This window comes from Myotis brandtii, unplaced genomic scaffold (genome assembly GCF_000412655.1).
Source record: "Myotis brandtii unplaced genomic scaffold, ASM41265v1 scaffold266, whole genome shotgun sequence".
Taxonomy (NCBI): Eukaryota; Metazoa; Chordata; class Mammalia; order Chiroptera; family Vespertilionidae; genus Myotis; species Myotis brandtii.
Window position 1 is genome coordinate 7,428,131 of NW_005360124.1, and position 22,581 is coordinate 7,450,711.

Genomic DNA, 22,581 nt, shown 5'->3' on the forward strand with positions numbered 1-22,581 from the left:
GCAGTGGAGGACAGATTCTGTCCTGTCCGCATCGGGGTTGACAACAATTAGATACAGCTCCTCTGGATTAATAATGGCAGGAACCGTGGGGTACTGGGCGATAGATGTGCAAGAGGATGTAGGAGAAAAGGCAGTGGTGGATGCTGCCTTTTCAAGCACCATATCATTTAAGGGCTCTGTCAAGCCATTTGCCTACAATTTTGATAGTTGCCTGATTTTCTGTATTATTCTTGCATGCTGAACTTCAACTGCTAAGGTAATATAGGCTGAAATAAAGTCTTAGAATTCATTTTGACTCACTTCTTCAGTTTACAGGTAAGAAAATTAGTCCTCATTAGAGCGAGTAATTGGATCCAGATTACACAGTCAGTGGCTGGGCTGGGATCAGAACCAGGGTGGCCTACTTCTAGATCCTGTGCTGTTTCCTCCCACCCCAGGGTCTTTGAGAAGCCCTTAGCAGAATCTGATTCATATATTTGCATTTATCGGTGCTTTAAAAAAAACCTCACAAATTTTAAAAAACCTAGTCTTATATTTTTAAGGATAAAGTGGCATTTTCTAATTCCTTACAACCCTTAGAAATTTGGGGGAAATGAAACTAAACACCTCTCTCAGAGACTGCGTTTAGAACAAGATACTATCCCTAAGGAATGCATGTAATACAGAGGTAATTACGATGCAATCTCTTACCTCACTTTAGTGGGGAGGAGGGGGTAAAACAAATGGCTTGCAAAGCCCAAAGTGAAGTCAGTTCCATAAGAGGTATAACCCAAGGGGCTCTGGGACCTCAGAGGTGGGAGAGCCTTGATCCTTCTCATTTGTTATAGAGAAGCAAGGACAGGATTCATGGATGAGGTAGATTCAGTAGTTGGGGGAAAGAGCCTTTCAACAGAAAGGAATATAAATCAAACTATAGAGGCTGGAGAACTATCAGCAAAACTTGAGAAACTAGGAGCTCATTTTGTCTGCAAGGTAGAGCATTTGGGGGCACCGAGGGTGGAATGATCTAAATAGTGAAGAGCCCCGAGAGTCAAACAAAGATGTTTATAATAAATGTGTTGGTTTTGGAAGTCAGTGTTTTGTGAGTTGGGTGTTGTGATTGGAAATAGACTGGCAATGAGGTGGGAGAGATGGGAGGCAAGATGGGAGGTGGTAGTCCACCTAAAACATAATAGAAGACGGAATTGTGTCTGGGATGGAAAGAAGAGAGGCAATTCCAGATCTGCAGAATTGGAAGAACGGTATAGTGTTTCAAAATTGAGGGAGATGAGAATCTACTGGGGAGGTGCCTGGAGAAGAATTGGCACACCCTGGGACAGATTATCATTTCACTCCTCTTGATTGAGAGTCTGCAGCCTTGCTGCCCTTGATTTAGTTAATAACAGCAAGGGGAAGAAAGCATGATGCTCTCTCCTCTGAACAAGATACAGCCAACTTTGGCAGAAGCACTTGCAAAAAGCTAAACCCACATCTGATTAGTCAGCATTAGGTCATGGTCCAAATGCTGGACCATGGTTTCTATGCCTGCACTTTCATTGTTACCAAGAGCACAGGTCTGCAAGCTTCTGTATCTACTGAGGTGGACCTAAAGGTTGGGATGTGAAGAGGATGGTGGCATCTCGTCCTCTTCCCTCCTGAGCAGTGTCTGTCTGACTCTAATCTTACAAGGAGAGGAAGGAGGACTCCGGTTTGAGAACAGGCGTCAGGCCAAATGGTGCCCCTGACAAGCTGAAGAACAGAATGAGTCTTCATTGTGGGCTTGGGGCTGGGGACAAAGCCAGAAAAAGGGAGGAAGAGAGCTCAGATGTCATGTATCCTCACTCCCTCCCCAGCCTGTCCACAAAGTCCGGCCCAAATACTACCTTTTGTCTGGTGGCTTCCAGGCTCACCCACTCTGTGCCCACAATTGGAGGAACTATTCCTATCTCTGAAAGTGCGTGGCTAGCTCTCATGGCATCTTACCCTACCTGTGCTGTTTTCTGTGGACCTGTATCTGCCCTTTTCTCTTTATTCTCCTAAATTTTAAAACTCTCTGATGGCAGAATGTGTGTTTGAACCATCCCCTTCCTCAGACTATTTTAACATTTTCTACATAGTTTTAGGACTGAAATGTTTGTTGAATTCCTATGAGAAAGACTAGCCTGGGAAGCAAACAGTGAGTACCAGGGAAGCTGCATCTGTCAAAGCTTGTGGGAACCTGGTTTGCAAACCCTAGGTGGGTAATCAAAATCGTTCTGGTGTAGTTTTGCCTGAAGATAGAGAACTTTCAAAATCTCCTTCAATTTAGAAATTCAGAAAGGAACACAGGCTTTCTATAGTGCCCTAAAAAGCACGACTTAGTGTCCCAACCCAACAAGGAAGCCCCATTGATAAAGCTACCGTTGCCCAGGAAGCAAGAGAACCACAGGAGGAATAAAAATTACACTTAGCAACTGTGTATTTCTATGTCCAATTCCCAGAAATACCCAGGAAAAGATGAAATTACAAGTTCTAGAAATGGCTCTTCTTAAAATAAAACAGAAGTGAAACCAACATGGTGTGATCTTAACAGAGCAGCTGTATGTTAGAAGGGCAGGTAAATGGAGATGAGCGCTAGAGATTATTGGTTCGTGGGAAGGTCAGTATTGATAACTGAAAGAAAGCAAGCTTGGGATGGAGTAAAGCCCCATCCCTGGGCTGGCCATGGGGAAGTTTTCTGGGTGCATTAGACCAAGTTTAGGGTTAGGATTAAAGGTTAAGTTCTTGATATAAGACCTGAGACTGGATTTCCCATGAGAAGCTTTTTTTTACTTCTCACTGCATTTACCAGTGTTTAAGCTCAAGGTTTGTTTCTAACTAGCTTGATGGTTAGGTGGCTAATCTTAGGCTGTTAATTTTATGTTCAAGTGCTACTAAATTTTATTCACCATTGGGACCTGGTAATTAGAAAATGTGGGTGATATACCAGACAGAGTCTTAGAATTCTATGTAATGTTATAATTCTGTGAACAAGTTATTTAAAAATATAAGCACATTTTCCCCCTTAAATAACTGTGAAGACATACCAATGGAAAATAGCTAAATGAACCAGATCTCCCTGTGAAGTTGGCATAGCTGTATGGTTACTGAATATATCCCCACAGAGAGTATGAAATTAATCAAGTCTCATAAATTAGTTTCCTTGAATGTGATTATACTATGCAGGGGCATGTGTAAGAAAAGGGGATGGCTTCTTTCTCGCAGTCTCAAGGGGCCTGACAGCTTCTCTCTGCCTCTAGCTCTGTCAGGCAGCAGGGCTTTCTCATAGAAGGGATGAAGGGAAGGACTGATAATGCCTCTTCCAGAGCTAAGATTCTTCTTGAAACTGGGGGTGCTGGTGAAAGCGGTCAGATACTCTATTAACTTTACTAGAGCTACCCTAACAAAGTACCACAGACTGGAAGTTTAAGCAACAGAAACTTATTTCTCACAATTCTGGAGGTTAGAAGCCTAAGATCAAGGTGTCATCAGGGTTGATTTCTTCTGAGGCCTTCTCTCCTTGGCTTGTAGGTGGCCATTTTTTCCCTGTGTTTTTATAATGGCTTTATTTTAACTTAATTGCCTCTTTAAAGACCTTATCTCCAAATACACTCACATTCTGAGGTCCTGAAGGTTAGGATTTCAACATATGAATTTGCAGGGAGCGGGGAGGGGAACAAAATCCAGCTCATAAGAGTTACCTGAGGAATGTGACAGTGAATGTGCTGAGCATTCCTGTTGGTTCCATGATGAGTGACTGGCCCATACTTCATTTGTCATTCTTCATAAGGGTTGAGTCTAAGGGTTGATTCAGGGGTTCCATGACCACCTTAGTTTGGGGCTTAGTTTAGCCCCAAATCTTCTAATAATAGTAAGAGTAATATTAAATAATATGAGTAATAGTAAATATTACAATACAATATGAGTAATATTTTTTGAAATTTTTATTATTTCATGTTTGTATCATCATCAAATTCATACTGCTCAAAAAAAGTTTTCTTTTTTTTTACAATAAACATCTTTTACATATATCTTGGTATATATCTGTGAATATTCTGTGCTACCTGCATTTAAATTTTTGATAAATACAACACCAAACTATCATTAACTTATGTACTTTATACTCACACAACCCCATTTTGGAGTGCCACTTGCACAAAATATTAAAGCTTCACAGTTTTCAAAACACACCCAACTTTGAGAAATGGAATTTTATTCAAGTTGTTCTCATCTAGAGCAGAGCTCAGCAAACTAGGGCCCCAGGTCAAATCTAGTCTACTGCCTGTTTTTTTACCTAAAGTTCTATTGGGACACAACCACACTTTTTCATTTACATATTGTTTATGGCTGCTTTTGTGTGACAATCGTTGAGTAGTTGTGGCAGAGACTGCAAACCCCGACATATTTGGTATCTGGCCCTTTACAGAAAAACTTTGCTGACCCAGCTCTAGAGAAGTTAAAGACTGAAGTCCTCTACCATGCCCTGTGGATCAGCAGATATAACTGCTTGAGCAGCAGTTGGAAGAGTATCCATATAGGCGCCTGTTGATCACATTTCTGGTGCTGGTACCAGCTTGTCCATGCTCTTGAGTGACGTAGGGAAGAAAATCAGTCTAAGACAGTGCAGATGTTGCATTGCCCTGTGAGGAGAGAGGAACCCTTGTGAGTATATTTCTTTGGTCAGGAGCTTAGGGCAGTGATGGCGAACCTTTTGAGCTCGGCGTGTCAGCATTTTGAAAAACCCTAACTTAACTCTGGTGCCGTGTCACATGTAGAAATTTTTTGATATTTGCAACCATAGTAAAACAAAGACTTATATTTTTGATATTTATTTTATATATTTAAATGCCATTTAACAAAGAAAAATCAACCAAAAAAATGAGTTCGCGTGTCACCTCTGACATGCGTGTCATAGGTTCGCCATCACTGGCTTAGGGCATGGAGGCATTTCCAGACAAGTCTGCACCAAGGAGAAATTCCAGGTGACGCTGAGCTGCTGAAGTGGGAGGTGGGCGGGGTGGTTGCAGGAGTCTGTGCTGAGACTTGTACCTGGCACTGCAGACTCATCTTTAACCTTGAAGACAAACAATGGTGCACTTCCTAAGAACCTCATCCTTGCTTAGCCACACCTGCCCCTACTGGTGCACAATATTGTCAGAGAGGAGCTTGTATCCAAGGGAGTGAAATCTACACTGGGTGAACTTTACCTATGAAGTTTGTAGCAGTTACTACTTTGTAATTCACATCTGTAAGAGTCACCTAACATTTCTAAATTATGTTTTCACAAAAACGTAACTAATTATCAAAAATAATTTGTTGGTAGGGAATTTTGATAATCAAGTTCTAATATGTAGCAAGAGTGCGAAACATTTGCCGAAGAGCAGGACATCTTTACGAATCTAAATAAGGCTGTTTGTTCAAAATGTATTTATTTAGTAATTTCCACCATGTTAGGCCCTAAGCATTGGGAGTGCCTGCCCTCCATGCATCCCCCATTTACAACCGAGGATTTAATTATTGTCTGAAAAGCAAATGGTTTAAATGGTATTTAAAGGCTTTCCTTCTATTCCTGCTCACTGTTTTTCAAACTTTAGTGTTCATAAGATATACTGTAAAGAATTTTACACACAAAACTGCATATGCTACAATTCAGGGAGCAATTCAAGAACTTACCCAAGGGTCATGTGTACTGCAAGTGGTTTTTGCTACCTGCAGATTTTTAGAATCCAGCCCTGGGTAAGGAGACATCATGCCCTTCTCCTCTGAGAACAGATGGCTATGGTTTGTGGGTTTTTGCAGAACCCCCAGAGAATGTGATAAGTGGGTGCGAGCTCAGTGCCCATCTTCCTTTTGTCTACTGTCTTCCACTTTCCTTACTTTCACCCCCTTCTTCATCTGCCTCAGCTACTGACGTCTAGGGGCCACAGCACTTCTGTTCTAGGGGGAGTGAGACCCAGCTGGGCAGCTAATTGTTGCCAAAGACCTCATTTCATGAGCTCACACCCAGCTTCCTCTTTGTTATGGGACCTACGCTCCCATCCTTTCCTGGGTATCAGCTTGATGAAACCGAGTGTGAAACCAGTCTTGCCTCTAAGTTGAGTAATTTGATAAGTGCCCTAGGGCTTACAGAGCGCCATGGACTCCTGCCTCAAATTGTGCAGCCTCCTTTATCAGACAAGAATCCTGAAATGGCAGCCCTCCAACCGCTGGGCTTTAAAGGGCTAATTTATGTACTTAACAAAGGAAGGTGCGCACCTTCTGAAGGGTTTTGTTTGTTTTTTCTTTTTTCTCTTTATCTCCATTTCTAGAGAGAGTAACTTTATCAGTTCAGTATATCTTACTTGACTAGAAGGAAGCCAAGAGAATTTTAGGAATTCTGACATAAAGGCATTTTCTCTTTATGTAATCATTTCCCCAAACTATAGCAGCATATCCAAGCAGTATTTTTCTAAAGAACAATTAACATTTTAACCTTCTATGGAGTTGTATTTTTTAGTTGCCAATCTTGTAAGAATGATTTGTTGCCCCCAAAGGGCTGCCGGTGTCCATGCCTGTCAGGAAACATTACCATCTAGAAATGCAGTCTGTGTGTGTGTGTGTGAGGCCAAGTCTTGGCTCACTGCTCGTTTCCTTTTAAAAAGCACCTGAGCTCAGGCAAGGCTAATCCTTCAACAACAACTAAATCCCTCCAGATTCAGAAATGCTGGAAGGAAGTAAAATGTGGAATGTGCTTACCTCTGTACCTGGACTAAAGGCACGAAGGTGCGTTTAACTGTGTCCAAAAGTTTTGCATTTGTGGTCCTTCACTCTTTGGTGTCAGGACTGCTGTGCTCCTGGGTGCTGGCTTCCTTATTAAGAAGCATAAGTACTCATACACATGGGACCCGTTCTCAAATTGGAGAATTCCAGTTACATCACCGTTCCCCTGCTTGGTGGTGTTCATGATTAAATAACATTGCTTCACATAAGGGCATAGTTTTTCCAGTTTCCTGTGTCGAGTTGAACCCTTAGTTAATTGAGTCCATTATTTCCTAATATCTGAATTTAAGGCTATTTTTCCCCTAGAAATTTCTCTAGCTGCTCTCACAAGTTTATATATGTAGGACTTTATTGTTCATTTATTTATAAGTGTTGCTTTTCAGTTTTCAAACTGTCTGTTTGTGATTGATTTCTAAATATATGGCCCTGAAGCCGAGAATACTGACTTTTGGTGTTTCATGAGACATTCTATATAGTCGTTTTTTTATGTGAGTCTGAAAAAATTGTGTATTTTCATTGAGTGCAAATCTGTCCAATAGATCAAGTTATATCATTACATTGTTTAGATCTTCTATAGTCTTATGTATTTTTTCAGGTTGATTTATAAATTCTTAAGAAGTATATTCAAATTATTTCCCATGGAATTAATTTCTCTTTATAATTTGTATCCAGTTTTTGTTTCATTTTTAGGCTATGTTGTTAAAAGCATATTGGCTCTAGATTATTATATCTTCTCAATTAGTCTTTTTATCATAAAATAATAACATCATTAAAATGCTTTCTTGACTAAAGTTTTTTTTTTTTTATTTGACTTTAATGTTGTTGGTACTAGCTTTCCTGTGGTTAGTATTTCTGATATATCTTTTTATATCACTTTATTGCCAACACTTCAGCATTATTATTTTTAGATGTCCCTATTTTAAGCAGCATGGCTACTCAGGGTAGGTAACCCTACCTGCTTAGACAAACAACCCAGATCTCACTGCTTTATCACAATGAAGGTTTAAAAATTACTCTTTAATCATTACAATCTCTTTCATATTTTTTTAGGACTTTTTATTATTAATCCTTCTGTTTACTGTATCTGCTGGCAATCTTTTATAGGGTTTCTTTTCTAGTGTAGCTTATAGTCTTTTTTTTTTTTTGGTGGGGGAGGTATTTTGGTATGAGCTTATCTTTCAGAGAGTTTTTACTTTCCCCTCGGTAGATTCCCAGTGAATCCTAGGTTGTAAAAGTAGCACTACCAAGTGGTCACATTGGATTCTTCTGGAACCCTAGGCTGGGTCTAGGTCTTCAGTGGTCCTAGATGAATTTTCATTTTAATTTCTTGACTTGGGTTTCCTGTATCATTCAGGTAATATAAATTAAGACAAGCTTGGCACACTGTTAGTGTCTCCAATTCTCATGGGTTGTTTTATTTTCCACCCAAGATTTCAAGCAGACTAGGCTTTCCAAGGCCAAAGGGTAGAGTTTGTTCTCATCCCCTTTTATTAAGGAGGCAGTTCTTGAAGGTTCAAGGCCTCATTTAGAAAGTTCACATGTAGGCTTTTCTTCTAGTAACTGGAGATCACTTGTCCTAAGGCCTATGTCCAGTCCAAAACCCATGGGCTACCTTCGCATTAGCTTTCTAGAATAACTCTTTATTTCTGGCATCTGGGTATTTCCCTTGTTGTTGTTTTCAATTTTGGAAATGTAGTAAATATTTTTGGGGTGTTCTATCTTATACAGTATTTCTTTGTATTTATGATGTTTACCTGGCATTATACCTAGCCAGACACTTTTTAGCAGAGAAAGTCTCAAAGTACAAGAATTTAATAGCATTGTTTTATTTTGATTATATTTAATTTGTATGCATATTTTTAGGCAAGTGATTCTAATTTCCATAAATATTAGTGATACAAGCATTCCTTTCAAAATAAATCTATTTAGCTAAAATAAGTCAACTTAAAGAAAAATATTAAATTTGCAAGTGCTAGATGGCTATGATAAAACCATAAAGGTGATATATTAATATTCATGTTTATGGAATAACTTAAGAGTATTTGATGCCCTTTCTAGCTTTTGTCACCATTTTTTTTAAAAAAAAAATGTGCTTTCATGCTTTAGCAACACAGACAAGAAGATGTGTACCATCAACATGACCCTACCTAGCCAGTGATGGCGAACCTATGACATGTAGGTCAGAGGTGACACGCGAACTCATTTTTTTGGTTGATTTTTCTTTGTTAAATGGCATTTAAATATATAAAATAAATATCAAAAATATAAGTCTTTGTTTTACTATGGTTGCAAATATCAAAAAATTTCTATATGTGACACAGCACCAGAGTTAAGTTAGGGTTTTTCAAAATGCTGACACGCTGAGCTCAAAAGGTTCGCCATCACTGCCCTAGGCTGAGAATGTGGGAAGTAGGTTACCCAGGTTAAGATAACAGTATGAATCAGATATTCCCTTTAAAACAAGCGGTAAAGATTAAGAGGTGGTAACAAAGAAACCCAACATCTCAGGAAAAAAACACACACAAAAATTCCTTTCTTGTTCACATAGTCGGGGGCCTCAGCACCTCACAGTAACTAGGCTACAGCCTGCCAGAGCCGCTCTGTGGCCACCAAGACACTTGCTCCTAATTCTTCTGACTAGAACTGATACCTGCCACTCCCTTCCTCATTTCATTTGTCAAAGCAACTCACGTGGTCACCCTAATTTCACAGGAGAGCAGGAAAGTAAAATTTTACCATGTACCCAAAGGCCGAGACCCAAAATAGTTGATGAAATAATTGGTTCCTAATGATTTAGAAACCATTCAGTCAACAACAGTTCTGGATCCATCCTCTAGATGGAGACCTAGAGCTGAGCATCTGTTTGGGAGGTCAGCCCTAGTAGAGTCACACTAGTGTGTTTACAACTCCCTCAGCGGCTTCCTTAGCTAGCTCCAGTCTGTACACAGAAAACCCCAAATTAAGTAGTTGCTATGGCTTGATAAGGAAGAACGTCCCTTCACACTGGACTGATTTGTTACCTAACTGATCCCAAGAGGCTTCCATTACCAATTGTAAACTTCCATTCTGTTCAATCACCAAGTACTCTGTTTGACCAGTTCGTTTCTACAAATATTTATGGACCTGATGTGCGAATGTGGTTGAAGTATTTATGATCCGTGCAGCTTGGGTTCAGCTTTCCCTCTCTGTCCCTGGGGTTTCCTAAAATGTCTGCAATATCCACAGGTTTGTGAGAGTGCCTCTGCTCTGATCACCCCCTGATCACAGCCTTCGGCGTTGACCTTCCCCCACATAGGCCACATCTGGCTTTCTAGCACCTTCTTGACAGGGTCTCTGCTCTGTGTTACAAAGAAATATTGAGAGACAAGAGTTCTACTCACTAAGGTTCAGTGGCATGTACAGGCTCTGTGGGGATCTGTGGGGTACTGAAATTTTCCCTTACCTGGGTTAGTGCTAAAATGATAGCGACCTTCATTATGTTTTGCCCAACCATGACACATGCTTCAGTTAAATCGCTGATCCTGCTATTATGTTAAAAATGAGGGGAGGTAAAACCTTAAATTTACTCAGTGCTTTATAATTTACAGAATACTTCCATGCGTTTTATATTCTCCACAGTCACTGTGATGTTAGGTATTTATTACCATTTAAAATCACAAAAATGGTCAGCTAATTTCCTCAGAGTTAATTAGCTTGTCAGTACTAACAGTGGAACTATAACCTCATATCTAGGACTCTTTCAGTTGTTTCATGATGTTGCCCATAACTTACAAACAGTAACAAAATTTAAGACTGATACTATCTATTTTAAAAACCCTTATATTTATTTTGCAGTTAAGGTCAGTACCCTTATGTACTCTGTCAGGCTGTTAGTGAGTGGTATGCTATCTTTTTTTTGTTTTTAGGTTGACTTGCAGGCAGAAAATAAGGTATTTGTACATTTTGGGTATTTTAACCTCGATAATTCAGTATTTATCAGGGTTTTACTTCTAGCAGGTGCTGGAGAAATAACAGTAAAGAAGACAGACATAGTTTCTGTCTTCATGAAGTTTCAAGGCTAATGGAGAAGGCAACTATAATAGATGGCAAAAAAAAAACTACAACAATAATAGATAACATTTTTATTCTTTCAGTGTTATTTGCAGGTATGGCACATCCTTCTCTTATTGGTGAGCAAACTGAATAACTTGCCATATGACAAGTGACAGACTAAGATTTGAATCCAGCTGCTCTCAACAGCAGCCTTTTGCCACTTTATAGGTACTGCAATGCAGGGTGAATGTCAAGGAGAATACACAGAAAACTTCAGATGACAGGGATCATTGTAAAGAATTCTGAAAAGCAGCAGCAGCATGGGAAACCCAGACATCCATCCCTCTGGGTCCCAGGACTTTCAGAACTGGGGCCTAATGCAGGCTTTTTTTTTTTTTGCTCATCACTCCCACCTCTACCAACAGACAGTTTGGTCTGCTGCCACCCTGTGCGATGTGTCTGTGTTTGGTACAGATTATCTTGTTCCTGCCAATACCTTATTGCCTTTGACTCACACACCAATCTCTTGCTCTCTATTTTTCTGTTAGGGTGCAGGGTTCATTTTAGAGAACATACATGGTAGAAGTCACAGCAAACGTACTGAGAAAGAAACTCCCTGAGGTTGTGTTTTTGAAGGGGTCTGTGGGGTTGATGGGTAAGGACACAGGCATTTACTTCACTCTGAGGAACAGCATTAAGTTATTGGTGATAGTCATCATTATTTTAATCCCATTGTCCCATCTCCACCACAAGAGTGAGGCTGGTCTCTTTTGTTCCTCTATATCCTCAGCACATAGTAGACACTCAATACATATTCATTGAATAAACGAAGAAGTACAGTTATCACTAGAGGTGTAGAGTTTTGTTTTCATCAGAGGGTTATTGATAATTCGGATTTTGACTTGGATCCTAGAGAGTTTGATCATCTACATAAGCAAACTCCAAATGTTTGATAGACCCAGATTGAAGTGGGGAGAAGGCTCAATAAGAGAGGAAGAGAGGGACTAAATTTAGAACTTAACAATAAGGTTTATCATGGTTAAATTTGGATTCGTGTCTACATCACAAGGATTCACCCTGGATGAGTGAAGTTATATGGGAGCCACCAAGAAGATAAATACATTATTGTGATGAATGAGGATTTACTGAATGAGGGATGGGAGATGAAAATAAGTCAAGAGGAATTGACTGAACAGTGTGGTCAGTTTTCTACAAGAGCATATAAATTTGTCACAATTTTCCTCGGTACTTTTCTATTCCCCTACACTTGTCTTACCAACCGGGCTCATATAAATGGCCCTGGGCTTGGCATTGATTAGAGAGAAGAGACAGTAACTCATGACTGGAACCATCTTCACCAATATGTAATTCACAATGAATTTTTAAATTTTAAAGAATTAAAGAAAATAACATTGGTTGGTACCTTCTTAGGAATGTTAGGTACTTTACTTCATTGCTTAATCTTTTCAACAACTCATGAGGTAGGTGGTATACTAGTATCCCTATCCTATATAATAAAAGGCTAATATGCAAATCGACCAAACAGTGGAACGACTGATCGTTATGATGCTCACTGACCACCAGGGAGCAGACACTCAATGCAGGAGCTGCCCCCTGGTGGTCAGTGCACTCCCACAGGGGGAGCGCCGCTCAGCCAGAAGCTGGGCTCACGGCTGATGAGTGCAGCGGTGGGGGCGGGAGCCTCTCCCACCTCCAGCAGTGCTAAGGAGCAGTGAGCTGAGCGGTAAGGAGCAACAAGCAGGCTGGCAGTAAGGAGTGAGGGGTCCCAGACTACAAGAGGGTGCAGGCTGGGCTGAGTGCACGAACTTTGTGCACCAGGCCTCTGGTTTTACAAATAAAGAAAGTGAGACCAGCAGAGAATACTTTTCTGTGCCCGTGTTGTTTAAGGAATCTGCTCAAATTTACACAGAGGAAGAGATATATACAAAGTCAGTTCTATCTTTACTCCAAAGCACATATATTCCTTTCTTATTGAAAAATATATATTAATACCCTCTTAAGTATATTTTATTAGTGCTTTGCTTTTCCTGTTTTTGAGTTTTTTACTTGGGGTGTGTTTACTTATGTGAGCTGGTAGGAGGAGTGAGAGGCCACATGCATAGAGTGACACTGGTGTCCATGGTTCTCATTCACAGTAACCGAGAAGGTCTTCATTTTAATTTATGGCCACTTAGCATGGATTCAGTACACGTACATGATTCATTCCACGTGAATTAAAAATGTTATCCTGGAATCTCGGGGTTTTTCTTTCAAAAAAAAGTAAACCACACACAACTTTGAACACTCTTTGCTTTACTGTCTTTCAGACCACTGCCAGAGGATGTAGGAATGGACATCCCCTTTGAGCAGGGAATGCTGAGTCCCGGTGCTGCAGACATGAGGCCTGGTGAGAGGAGCATTTGTTTATTTCCTTCAGCGCTATTCTATATTCAAACATTTTCATTATTCAGTGAGAGAACACTTCCTATGCCTCCAACTTGTGAAGAAAGGGGGGGAAAATATGTGTGAAGAAGGTGTTAGGCTCAATTTGGTTAATTTCAGGGTTGACTTGAATATTGATGCTCACTAGTGTGGGCCACCTTTTATATTCTGAGCCATGGCCTTATCTGGCAATGTTTCCACTTCCTGTGATAACTGGCTACTGTATAGCATAACAGCAATTTCTAACTAACATCGAAGTTCACCAACTTTATACTTAAGTGTGAGAATGTTTAAAATTAGAAATGTGATATCAAGTAACCTGGTTATTAAAAAGAAAGAAAGAAAATGAAACCCTATACTCTAAGAGTGTACAACCCAAGGCATATTCAAAAAGGAAGTTAAAATTTTATTTTGCAATCTACATGACTTCCACTTTGTACTAAGGACACTTCTTTGAACTGTACCAGCTTCGGGATCATACCAAGATCCTGAATCCTGACCTTATCCGCCAAGCCTGAAATGGAGTAGGAAGAAGGGACTCAATTTTTTTTTTATTTTTTATTTTTTGGTCTAAGCATTTAAGTACATTCTTCAGAATACTAGTCATGTGACTTTTTTTTTTACTGTTAACAATTTTACAGATGATCCAATTCCCTCCTCCCCTCTTTACTCCCTCCACCCAACCCACACCTCCCCCCAGACCTTTACCACACTATTGTCTGTGTCCATGGCCTATGCATATGTGGCTATTTAAATTAATTAAAGTTAAAATAAATGGGAGAAGTTCAGTTCTTCAGTTACACTAGGTTTATTTCAATTCCTTAACATTTCTATCATTACAAAGATTTCTTCTGGATAGTACTGCTCTGAGAATTTCTATAATATAGAAATCCATTGTTTTTCAAACTTATTGGTAACTAGAAATTTTTTCAAATAATAAAAACATTACACGGGACATAGTTTGGGTGATGTTCTATACAGAACATCTTAATGGCAAAAAAACGGTGTAAACTTCCTTATGAAAAGACCAGATTTGAATTCCAGAATTGAGAGGTATACCAGATGGCCTTCAAAATATTTTGTGAAAGAATCCTGAAATTCTATTTTTAGGAATATTTAATTAGGGTCAACTTGACTAAAAATTACTTCTCCGGTTCTTCTTCTGTTAAGTGAATGACACATTAGTGGCAAGATATACATATTACAATTAAAATGTAGCAGCTACTTCCAGGAGCCTTAACATAAGACCATCCCTTAAGGTATGGGAACCAATGACAAACAATATTGGCATAAGAGGTAATGTAATGACTCCTTAATAAAAAAAAAAATGTAATCTGGGAGGATACCTCAGTTTTATTAAAAAGAAAGAAAGAAAGAATGCCAGCCAAAGAAATACCACTGCACATCATCCGCAGAATTGTCAGAAGCTGAAGAAAAGTATCTGAGGACTCTCTGTGAACATAGCAGATAAAGTTCTTACCCTCCATTCCATAGGATTAGTCGGCATGAACCATGATCAGTTATATGTAAGCTTAACTGTCTTTCTTATACAACACGCACCATAAAATTAAATTTAATATTATATCAGTTTTCAGTTCTGAAATCTGAGCAAGACAGTTCTGAAAACTAGTTTTCTGCCAATTTAGCAATGGCCCCCACTTCCTATTTCTACATGGCCAGGGCTGATGAGGCTGGGACAAGCCAGCACTGAGGCCACTGGTCAAAAAGGGGGTTCTAAATCCCATAGAAGAATTTTTTTTAAGCAGGTCTACCTTCGCTAAAAAGGTTTTAAAAGTGTTTTTCCACTGGGTTCCACGCCCACTCTTGGCAGTCATGTATATGGTCTAATACCTGATATTTTTATTTTGTTTCTTCTTTAGAACCACCCAATTCACTGGATCTTAATGACACTCATCCTCAGAGAATCAAGCTCACAGCCCCAAATATCAATCTTTCTCTGGACCAGAGTGAAGGGTCTGTTCTCTCAGATGATAACCTGGACAGTCCAGATGAAATCGATATCAATGTGGATGAACTCGACACCCCTGACGAAGCAGATTCTTTTGAGTACACTGGGCATGGTAAGTTGCCAAGTTGGCAAGGCCAACATTATGTGAAAAGTGAAATATTATCTAAGTGGCATTAATAACACACCTCCCATTTTGTTGCTGGTGGCTCTTTTCTGTGATTTCTGGAAGCTTCTATTTGTATCTCAGCTCATAGGTGGCTGTGATTGACAGTTTAGAGCTTGACAAAGGTCACGCATAGCCATTGCTCTTTTGTTAAACCCCTACTCTTCCAGAGCCCATGCTAGGCATTGGGATTGAGGGAAGGCTGTTACACGCTGTATTGTAAGAAAATTGGGACTGGGTTTGCAGAGAAAAAGAATTTAATCTGGAAGATAAAATTTGAATTAGAGAATTACCAATTTCTCTGTACAAGCTTCCACTGTCTGAAATGTTCTTCTCCCAGATTCTTACATGGCTGTTCCCTTCTCTTTATTCAGATCCCCACCCCCACCATCCAGTCACTCTCTATCCTAGTGCTCATTTTCTTTTCCATATCACTAATTGAAATCATGTTATTTAACTAATTGTTTGCATGTTTATTGTCTTTCAGTGGTTCTCAACCTGTGGGTCGCGACCCTTTCACAGGGGTCGCCTAAGACCATCAGAAAACACATATATAATTACATATTGTTTTTGCGATTAATCACTATGCTTTAATTATGTTCAATTTGTAACAATGAAATTAGGGGTCACCACAACATGAGGAACTGTATTAAAGGGTCGCAGCATTAGGAAGGTTGAGAACCACTACACTAGAGTGCCCAATCCATGAGAGCAGGGAATTGATTATGTTTGTTGTTATACGGCCAATAAAGTAGGAAGGAAGGACAAATGGAGTAGGCTGTGGTGAGGCAAGAATAAAAAGGGAGAAAATAAAAAGTTGCTGCATCAAACACAGACACTCCTAATATGAATATCAGTCTCATTTTAATTCTTTCTCTTGCTCAGTGATATGGGGTTTGTTATGGAATCTGATGAACAAAATAAACTAACGAACAAAATAGAAACAGACTCATAGGTATAGAGAACAGACTGACAGCTGTCGGAAGGAAGAGGGGTTGGGAGGCTGAGTGAAAGAGGTGAAGGGATTAAGCAAAAACAAAACAAAACAAAAAAACTCTCATAGACACAGACAACAGTATGATGATTAGCAGAGGGAAAGGAGGGTGGGGGAAAGTAGAAGAGGGCAAGAGTATGTTTCTACTTTGTTAGTTTTTATAAATTCAATTAAAATAGATAAATAAATAAAATACCTTTGCTTTTTAAAAAATTTGAAATACCATTACTAAATGATGCTCTGACTTTTACAGTCATGTTAATTCCAGCAGTGTCATTCCTAGGGGAACATAATTAGGAAATTCATCAAATTAGTGAATTAATTCAACCAATGGTCATTGAGCCACCAGGGGCTACAAGGTTGACCAGCACAGATTGAGTTCTTGGCATCACAAAGCAAAAGGCTTTATCTCCTCAAGCTAATAATAAAAAGAAATAAAAAATTAAAAAAGGACGTGGGTTAACTACTAGTTCCATAGTTTATGCTGTTTTAAGTAGTGACTTTATATTGCATTTTTGCCATGCTTTTGAATTTCTATAATCGTCTGGGCATTTGACCCTATAGGTTGAAATACACAAATAAGAAAAAAGAGGCCAAAGAAAGGCTTCCATTCATACTATTTTCTACCATCTCAGAGGCTTTTCCCCAGCTACTCCATCCATCCCAGCGACCCCCAGCTGCCCCGGCCCTTTTCCTGCTACGATGTTCTCACATGTGTGAATCATGTCTTGATTTACAATCCCACAGAAGACAGCTGTGGCATGACCCTGCAGGCTCCTCCCACCCCGCCCCCTGCACTTTCCTGTTGCCCCGGGGAGCTATATCACACCACATCTGAAGCTTTTATTTTTATAAATAGTCAAACTGCCAAGCAAAGTGGTAGTGGCTGAACACACTGGTAATTAAAGCTGCCACTTGCTGACATAGTTCTTTTTAGCCAATACAGTTATGCTGAGAGAACCAGTTTAACAGCCACAACACTACTTTTAGGTCTTAAATTCAAAGGACAGAATTTGAATATAACTTGAATGTTAAAGTCCACCCTGATTGTCAGATGAAAGATGAATGTTTAGACACTTTTAAACAAAAACATCAGACACTGAAAACACAAAGTCTATCTGAATAGCTGTATTTTATAAACATGTAGACATGGATAGCTGACTGTGTTGAAAGGGATGGAATACATTTTAGTCCCAAATTATGAAATCAGTGCTTGAAAGCTGCATGTGCTTTGGGTTTCTTGTGTGAGCATTTGAAACTGGGCATATACATTCTAAGCAAAATTGGAGTTTTTAAGGCACAGTATTCCAAAAGTGTTTGGTCAGTAATTTATTCTATTTAATGAACACTTTCGTAGTGCTTACTATGTACCAGGATCTGTGCTAGCTACTTTATAAACATTAACTACGTTAATCCTTATGTCAATGCTATGAATAGCTATTTCCCTATTTTAAGATAAGAACACTGAGGCACAGGGAGGTTGAGTAATTTACCTAAGGTCACACAACTAGTAAATGTTAGAGCCAGCACTTAAGCCCTGAGTTATTGTCCTTGACTCCTGGGCCATCTTGCTTCTCCATAAATATACTGACAATGACTAGGAGAGAGTTGTCTAGGTTGGGCTCACATATCTGAAGCCAACCCTGATAGCACCCCCTCGCATTTACTCCCCATTTTATTCAGCCATTTTCATGACTGAGGGTTCTTACTTTGCCATGTTCTTGAAGGGCATTCAAGTCATTGCCTGTTTTACACAGTATCTAATGACCAACCATTACTGCCAGTTTATTTTCCCACACCGTGATTTTGCTTAATGAAAAAATTTTGAATTTCACTATCAAAAGATGTTAAATTGGTTTTTACTTCCAAGCAATTTTCTTTTAATAATTGTGTCCAAATAGTTGGAAAATATCATTCAAAGTACTGATATAATTAAGGTTGGGTTTCCTTTGATATTTACAAGTGCCAAAGATATGAGAAATATGTAGGTAGTGAAGGACTAAGGAGGCCAGGCTTTCTATTAAAGGAAATCTGAGTTTCCTTTTTAATGCTTCATTATACTAATCTTCAAAACTTCAATATACCCAAAGGTCAGAAAAGATGATGACCTATTTCTGTTTTCCAAACCAACTGCAAAGTTATTTTTACCATAATCCATATCTCAGCAAAGGCATTTCATAAGAGAAATGGAAAAATGATAAAGAATTTTAGCCTGAATATTTCTGATAAGAATGTTATAAAAAATACTCCTGTGCTTTTATATTTTTGTTCTTCCTAAGTGATGTTTAGTTACTGTATTTAAGCTACCTTTTCTAAAACTAACCTGTAACTAGAGTTTTCTCTGTGAATAAGGTACCCCGAATTTTTTCAAATGGTCAGGGACTCACCTCATTTAACTTCCCTGTTTGCTGTCTTCCACTGTTTTCACAGCCAGCAGGCAAGCAGCTTATAGAATCAAGTCCATGTTTTAACTCTGCATATAAACGAATCAAGTGTGGAGGTTATTTTATTTTACCCACAAGCAACCTTGTGCTGTAATGGTGTGGTCTGAAAGGTTGATTTTTCTTTGTACTTTTGTATGATGAGTTTTTACATTTAAATGTATTGCTTGCCTGCTCTTTATCACCATAAAAATGTTAGAAACTTGTTTACTGAGTACAGGATGTCTTTCCTCTAACAAGAAAAAGTTTAAACATAACATCTTTTAAGGTTATTTACATATCAGTGCAATATCACAATAGAGACATCTAGTCACCTTCCCTAGATGTACGTCCCGAACTGAAGGCCACAGCTGACATCATTTCTAATTAGTCCATAATGACACCAATGGTGGATTTCTTACTCTAGTCCGTATAGCATTTAAGAGCTTGTTCACTAAATCAAGAGCTTGTGTACTAAATCATTCAAGAGCTTGTGTATTAAGTCATTTCACAAAACATGGGAGAAAATGTTCAAGTTGACACCTCCCCTGTGTACCAGGCTTAATTGACTTCAACAGTGGCCAGAGAGAAAAATTTGTTACTGAGAAAAAAGAGACAAAGAAAATCAAGCATTTCTTAGTGGAGATGGCATGATACCAAAAATGAAATCTGGAGGACCTGGGGAATAGAGAGTTAAATGAGACCTGAAAATTTTCACAATAGTGAGAAAATGATGGCTAGGGGGAGGATGGTAATTTATAGTTATAGCAGAATTGTTATTAAGATCGGGTGGATAGTGCTAATTCAAGGAAGTAAATAAAGCTAGCTTTACTTTTTACTAGCTTATATTGTGGACTTATAAAAATGAACCTTAAGAGATGTACCCCTAGCCCTTAAATAATTTCTTTTGCCCATTTATACCAGTCCTCAGAAGTGGGGAAGGAGAAGGAACCCCAGCAACTGGCCAGCTCTCACCCTCTGAAACATTAGCAATAACATTTCATAAAATGGTCCAGCCTCAAAATTTTATACTAAAATTAGTAATAGTACTCTTGTTTTCTAAAAATAAACTGTAGAAAAATGTGTGTGTGTGTGTGTGTGTGTGTGTGTGTGTGTGTGTACATATTCTTAAGGTAGAGGTGTCCTTTCTTATTATGATGCAACTAGAGGCCTGATGCATGAAATTTGTATGGAGGGGGGGGTCCCTCAACCCGGCCTGCACCCTCTCACAATCAGGGACCCCACCCCTTGGGGGATGTCTGACTGCCAGTTTAGGCAGTTGGACATCCCTCTCGTAATCTGGGACTGCTGGCTCCTAAGCCCTCTGCCTGCCTGCCTGATCACCCCTAACCACTCGCCTGCCTGCCTGATCACCCCTAACCACCTCTGCCTGCCTGCCTGATTGCCTCTAACCACTTGCCTGCCTGCCTAATCGCCCCTAACCGCCTCTGCCTTGGCCCCTGCCGCCCTGGCTTCGTCTGGAAGGTCGTTTGGCTGTCCAGTCTAATTAGCATATTATGCTTTTATTAGTATAGATAATAAAAAAATAAAGATAAAAATGAATAGAGTCAACAACATAAAATATATTTACATTTAAAAAACAAATTTAAAAGGAAAGCATAAGGCAAGAAAATAAGTGCAGTACGTGACAAAGTTCTATATAAAGAACTCCCATAAACCAATAAGGACAATAGGTAAGGGACTTAAAAGTGCTTCCCTGTCAGTGGGAGAAATATAAATAGCCAATAAGCACTTAAAAATTCTCACCTTCTTGCCTTGGTCAGTTTATCTCAGTGGTTAGTGTTGGCCCACAGACTGAAGGGTCCAGGTTCAATTCCTAAGTAAGAGCATGTACCTGGGTTGCAGGCTTGATCCCAGCTGGGAGGTAACCGATTGATGTTTCTGTCTCTCTCACATCCATGTTTCTCTCTCTCTCTCTTCTCTCTCCCTTCTGCTCTCTCTAAAAATCAATGGGGGGAAAAATTATCCTTGGGTGAAGATTGACAAAAAATAAATGAAAAATTCTCACCTTCTTTAATAATTAAATAAATACAAATTAAAACAATAAAGAGACAGGTTTCACCCTGAATTGTCAGGGGTTAGGAATTTTGATAAGCTCCAGTGTTTTTGACAGTGTGAGAAAACAGGAATTTCATATATTTTGGTGTCCTATTTTTCAGGGTAGAAATGTTCATAGAAACCTTAGGTGCTTACACCCTCTGATCCAGCATTCCATTGCTAGACACTTAGCCTATAGCAGTAGGTACTCGAATGAGGTAAGATACCAGTACAAAGATATTTACTAAAGCAAATTCTTTCCAAGGAACAAAAACAAAATTAAATAAAGTTAAATTTCTATCCCTATGGGATTGATAAACTAAAAGACATCAGCAGAATGGAACTGGGGCTACTTTTATTTTATTTATTTATTGATTGGTTTGAGAGAGAGAAAGAGAGAGAGAGGAGGCTAGAGAGAGAGAGACATATCAATTTGTTGTTTCACTTATTTATGCATTCATTGGTTGATTCTTGTATGCACCCTGACCGGAAATCAAACTTGAAACCTCAGCATATCAGGACAATGCTCTAAGCAACTGAGCTACTCGGCCAGGGCTCTAAGGCCACTTTAAAAACAGAGTTTATATACATTGAGACAGAAAGAAGCCTTTGTGATATTATTGAAGAGGACCACATTGTAGAACAGTGTGTACAGAACATGCAGAATATCTGGAATAATCACACATGTGGAGGGGAAAGGTGTATGTGTACACATGCACATAGGAAGAAGAATACATATCAAACCATGAGTGAGAGTGGCATTAAAGATTTTTGTTGTCTTTTTTTTATTATTAAATCTTTATTGTTCAGATTATTACATTTGTTCCTCTTTTTTCCCCCCATAACTCCCCTCCACCCAGTTCCCACCCCACCCTCCGCCCTCACTTCCCACCCACTGTCCTCATTCATAGGTGCGTGATTTTTGTCCAGTCTCTTCCCGAATCCCCCTCACCCCATTCCCCCCCAAGAATAGTCAGTCCATTCCCTTTCTATGCCCCTGATTCTATTATAATCACCAGTTCATTCTGTTCATCAGATTATTTATTCACTTGATTTTTAGATTCACTTGTTGATAGATGTGTATTTGTTGTTCATAATTTGTATCTTTACCTTTTTCTTCTTCTTCCTCTTCTTAAAGGATACCTTTCAGCATTTCATATAATACTGGTTTGGTGGTGATGAACTCCTTTAGCTTTTCCTTATCTGTGAAGCTCTTTATCTGACCTTCAATTCTGAATGATAGCTTTGCTGGATAAAGTAATCTTGGTTGTAGGTTCTTGCTATTCATCACTTTGAATATTTCTTGCCACTCCCTTCTGGCCTGCAAAGTTTCTGTTGAGAAATCAGCTGACAGTCGTATGGGTACTCCCTTATAGGTAACTGACTTTTTTTCTCTTGCTGCTTTTAAGATTCTCTCTTTGTCTTTTGCTCTTGGCATTTTAATTATGATGTGTCTTGGTGTGGTCCTCTTTGGATTCCTTTTGTTTGGGGTTCTCTGCGCTTCCTGGACTTGTAAGTCTATTTCTTTCACCAGGTAGGGGAAGTTTTCTGTCATTATTTCTTCAAATAGGTTTTCAATATCTTGCTCTCTCTCATCTTCTGGTACCCCTATAATTCTGATGTTGGTACGCTTGAAACTGTCCCAGAGGCTCCTTACACTATCTTCGTATTTTTGGATTCTTTTTTCATTTTGCTTTTCCGGTTGGGTGTCTTTTGCTTCTTCACATTTCAAATCTTTGGCTTGATT

At 39.2% G+C, this 22,581-nt stretch overlaps 1 protein-coding gene across 2 annotated transcripts in view; it reads left to right on the forward strand.

Moving 5' to 3' along the window:
* PRUNE2 (prune homolog 2 (Drosophila)) overlaps positions 1–22,581 on the forward strand; it is a 211,639-nt gene that overhangs the window by 156,694 nt on the left and 32,364 nt on the right. For both annotated transcript variants that reach the window (XM_014541265.1, XM_014541264.1), the window contains 2 exons: positions 13,116–13,195; positions 15,111–15,311. In XM_014541265.1, coding sequence (XP_014396751.1) covers positions 13,116–13,195; positions 15,111–15,311 — 281 coding nt within the window. The remainder of the gene's footprint in view (positions 1–13,115; positions 13,196–15,110; positions 15,312–22,581) is intronic.